Source organism: Coregonus lavaretus, assembly GCF_964263955.1.
Source record: "Coregonus lavaretus genome assembly, chromosome: 5".
Lineage (NCBI taxonomy): Eukaryota > Metazoa > Chordata > Actinopteri > Salmoniformes > Salmonidae > Coregonus > Coregonus lavaretus.
In genome coordinates, this window is record NC_139992.1 from 2,625,525 (window position 1) to 2,630,380 (window position 4,856).

Here is a 4,856-nt window from a genome sequence, read left to right on the forward strand (position 1 = left end):
GGTGTTAGTCAATTTAAATGAAGGTAAATAACATTGTGAGCAAAAATGATTGATCATATCACTTTAGTAAATACTTTTTAAAGGGTTAATGACCGTAGATTTTATCTGTGGCCTCCATTTCAGAAAATCCTCAATAACCAAAAATGTCTCATTGGTATTACCATCATTGGTGTTACTGCTCCTACAGGTTGCACAATGTTATCATAGTGGTAAAAATTATTTTAAGTAATTCAGTTGCCATAGTAGTTGACTTAGAATGGGAAGATGTACCCAAATACATTTAAATTAAAAACCGCAATTCAAGAACGACCCACCAACAGTGTCTCCCGCCAACCAGACTGTGCTGTCTGCTTCCTGCCGGGCTGTCTGCTTCCTGCCGGGTTGGCTGCTTCCCCGACATATAAATACCCCACCTCTTCCTCCCTGCTGCAGTTCTGCCTTCTCTTCTGAATCCTCAACGTCAGCCTGTGAAGGAAAAGAAAACCAGACAAAATGGTGAGTGCTGACTGCTGATGTAGACAATACAATGATCTTTATTTCTTTATTTCTTTCACATGGTATTCGTATTAAAATTATTAGATCAATATTAGATCAATCTGAAAAGTATGTGGACGATGTATTCTGTTACATAAAGACCATGTCCGAAATCTCTTTCCTACTGCTTACTAAAAAACGACGTACTGTGTACTAATCGTACTAGATACTATTCAGAACGGATGCAGTAAGAAACGCATATCGGCATACTAGGCTCACCCAACCTGAGAATGTCATCTAATGCGCAATTGCGTTGATTCCCGCCCATTATCTCATTATCAGCTGATTCTGTGCTTTTCCTATTTTTCATATGTCGATTTTAAGGTGTCATGTATACAACTGAAAAAGGATACATGTAATTTAGGTTAAATTGTTATTATTTTGTAAATTATTCTTGTGACAGAAACATCTATAGCCATACGTCAAATGTGGGTCAGATTTCAGTGTTCAAATGTCTATGTAAATTTATTAGTCTATCACCAAGTAGAAAGAACAATGACTATCTGTGTAGATAGAAAACCTCTTCGCTTCAGGGCAAAGACATGAATTGCGGATTTTTTTTTTTTTTACATGGGTTTTTATGAGACATGATTGAGCACAAAGGAGAACAGGGAGGGGCGGTCTGAGATGGTTGCCATTTTATGTGCGAGAGATATCTATCGCTGTTTTTACACTGCAGTGGGTGCGCAGCTGGCCCGGAAGGAGGGAGGAGAGCGAAAAAGGAGGGAGGGGGAAAAAAAGAGGGGGAAGGGGAGTAAGCCCACAGCAACAAGGCACACCTTTTCCACACTGGTCCTCTGCTCTTAAAGATACAGGGTCATGCATAACGATCTGCAGTCACATGGCAGATGGAGGATTTGCAAGATGGTGGCCCAGCAGGATAGCCTAGCCAATGACTTTGCTTAAATGTCCCTTTGCTAAATGTGTGGCTGTACTGTATTCATAGTTCAGTCAAATCAAATCAAATCAAATTTTATTGGCCACATGCGCCGAATACAACAGGTGCAGACATTACAGTGAAATGCTTACTTACAGCCCTTTTTTTTTTTTTTTAAGTAAAAAATAAAACAACAACAAAAAAAGTGTTGAGAAAAAAAAGAGCAGAAATAAAATAAAGTGACAGTAGGGAGGCTATATATACAGGGGGGTACCGGTGCAGAGTCAATGTGCGGGGGCACCGGCTAGTCGAGGTAATATGTACATGTGGGTAAATAACGCGGAAAAACACACATAATAGTACAATTGGTTAGAGGGCTGTAAAACGGCAGCCATCTTTTCCGGCGCTGTAACAATGGTGAAATCCAGGACTTTCCCATGAGGACATTATATTACTTTAATAGATAGGTGGAGATTTAAAATACAAAAGGACAGTAAAAGTGAGATGGCGAAAGCAAGGCTGTAAATGTCACGTTAGTTTACTCATTCCCTCTGAAACAGCTTTGAACCTAAACATGTGCATAGCACTATTTGATTCCAGTTTCCATGTCGTTGATCTCTTGGACCCTCTCTCTTTCAGCGTGAGTGTATTTCTATGCATGTGGGCCAAGCTGGAGTCCAGATGGGTAACGCCTGTTGGGAGCTGTACTGCCTGGAGCATGGGATCCAGCCGGACGGACAGATGCCCAGCGACAAGACTCGTGGAGGTGGAGATGACTCCTTCAACACCTTCTTCAGTGAGACCGGAGCCGGAAAGCATGTCCCCCGTGCCATCTTCGTAGATCTGGAGCCCACTGTCATCGGTGAGATGAGACTCCTCTGAAATCCTGGAGGAAATCTATTGGATTAGCGTTCACAGTCTTTGAATGATTTGATATTCTGTCCCAAGATATTCCTCATATTCTGAATATTAGGATATTCTAAATCTACCTTTGTCTTTCAGATGAGGTGAGGACCGGTATCTATCGCCAGCTGTTCCACCCTGAGCAGCTGATCACTGGTAAGGAGGATGCTGCCAACAACTACGCCCGCGGTCACTACACCATCGGCAAGGAGATCATTGACATCGTGCTGGACAGAACACGCAAACTGGTGAGTCATCATTCTGAAATAGGGCTCTAACTAGGGTTCTACATGGAACCTTTTTCATTCAAGAAAGTTCTTCGGAAACCTTCTCTGTGGAAGACAGCGTTTTAAAAGGGTTCTTTGGTGGGTCAAAAAGTTCTACCTGGAACCATACAGGGACAAGCCGAAGAACCGTTTATGGTTCTAGGTAGAACATGCAAACAGGTTCTGCATTCTAGTCTTACTACTATAACATAAGATAACATCTAACAATGTTATTGTACCATTTCTCCATTCAGGCTGACCAGTGCACTGGGCTCCAGGGATTCCTCATCTTCCACAGCTTCGGAGGAGGCACTGGCTCAGGTTTCACCTCCCTGCTGATGGAACGTCTGTCTGTCGACTACGGAAAGAAGTCTAAGCTTGAGTTTGCCGTTTACCCAGCTCCCCAGGTGTCCACAGCTGTGGTGGAGCCCTACAACTCCATCCTGACCACCCACACCACCCTGGAGCACTCTGACTGTGCCTTCATGGTGGACAATGAGGCCATCTATGACATCTGCCGTAGGAACCTCGACATTGAGCGTCCCTCATACACCAACCTCAACAGGCTCATTGGCCAGATCGTCTCCTCCATCACTGCCTCCCTGCGCTTCGATGGAGCCCTGAATGTTGATCTGACAGAGTTCCAGACCAACTTGGTGCCCTACCCCCGTATCCACTTCCCTCTGGCCACCTATGCCCCAGTCATCTCCGCTGAGAAGGCCTATCACGAGCAGCTGTCAGTCGCTGACATCACCAACGCCTGCTTCGAGCCAGCCAATCAGATGGTGAAGTGTGACCCTCGTCATGGCAAATACATGGCCTGCTGTCTCCTGTACCGTGGTGACGTTGTTCCCAAAGATGTCAACTCTGCCATTGCTGCTATCAAGACCAAGAGGAGTATCCAGTTTGTGGACTGGTGTCCCACTGGCTTCAAGGTGGGTATCAACTACCAGCCCCCTACGGTGGTTCCTGGAGGAGACCTGGCCAAGGTCCAGAGGGCTGTGTGCATGCTGAGCAACACCACGGCCATCGCTGAGGCCTGGGCCCGTCTGGACCACAAGTTTGACCTGATGTACGCCAAGCGGGCCTTTGTGCACTGGTACGTTGGTGAGGGCATGGAGGAGGGAGAGTTCTCTGAGGCCAGAGAAGACATGGCAGCTCTGGAGAAGGATTATGAAGAGGTGGGCACTGACAGCGTGGGAGAAGAGGATGAGGAGGGAGAGGAATATTAAAGGGTTAAACATGCTTTGCCACCCTACATTCCAACACTGACTGTTGGAGGCCTACACTTAACATGACAGCAACACATTCCCCACTGCGGTGTTAACAGTCTCTGCTACATCTAGTCATGTTGTGTCTGTATTCTCAATAAACACGCCACGTCTCTTGTCTAGACGAAAAATAGAATGTGAAATGAGTTTGTTTTTTGGGGGAAATCTGTTGGAGTTCTCGCGGCAGCCGTTAACGAGGTCTCCGTTGAGTAAGTACTACCAGGGGTGGAACGCCGGTCAACGTAGCGACGTGGAACTGAACCCTCATACTGCCGTCCGTTGGCAAATATGGTTGTAGCCTACTGAAATGGCACAGGTAGACACCGCTGCATCATTTCTTTGCCTAAGAGTGATATTTTGGGGACAGCTATTGATATTTGGTAGTCATCCTTGCAGAGCTGGTACATTAATGCCGATTACAACTTGAGTGGTGCACTGGTCTAAGGCACTGCATCGCAGTGCTAGCTGTGCCACTAGAGATCCTGGTTCGAATCCAGGCTCTGTCGTAGCCGGCCGCGACCGGGAGACCCATGGGGCGGCGCACAATTGGCCCAGCGTCGTCCAGGGTAGGGGAGGGAATGGCTGGCAGGGATGTAGCTCAGTTGGTAGAGCATGGCGTTAGCAACGCCAGGGTTGGGGGTTCGATTCCCACGGGGGGTATGAAAAAAAATATATAATAAAAAAATAATAATAATGTATGCATTCACTACCTGTAAGTCGCTCTGGATAAGAGCGTCTGCTAAATGACTAAAATGTAAATGTAGATGGATCTCCCTTGAGTGGTGGCCTCCGCCAGCCAACTTGGTTTGTGATACTCGTATTAATTTGCCTATAGCCTATATACTCTGATGTGACTGGGCTGTTTTCTCCTACCATTTCCACCTAGCAAACATGACTACATACGCAACCCAGTGACCTGTTGCAGCTCTGGTATTCTCCTCTGTAACCACTAGGTGGCACAGTAACCTAATGTACACTAGTGGTGCGGATATGTGGAAAACTAAA

The 4,856-nt window shown here is 46.0% G+C and overlaps 1 protein-coding gene across 1 annotated transcript; it reads left to right on the forward strand.

Moving 5' to 3' along the window:
- The first annotated feature begins 372 nt into the window (after positions 1–372).
- On the forward strand, positions 373–3,983 carry LOC311129729 (tubulin alpha chain). The gene is made up of 4 exons (XM_084162140.1): positions 373–495; positions 2,051–2,273; positions 2,414–2,562; positions 2,835–3,983. Exons 1-4 carry the CDS (start codon positions 493–495, stop codon positions 3,810–3,812), a joined length of 1,353 nt encoding a protein of 450 aa, XP_084018266.1. The 5' UTR covers positions 373–492; the 3' UTR covers positions 3,813–3,983.
- Positions 3,984–4,856: the final 873 nt, after the last annotated feature.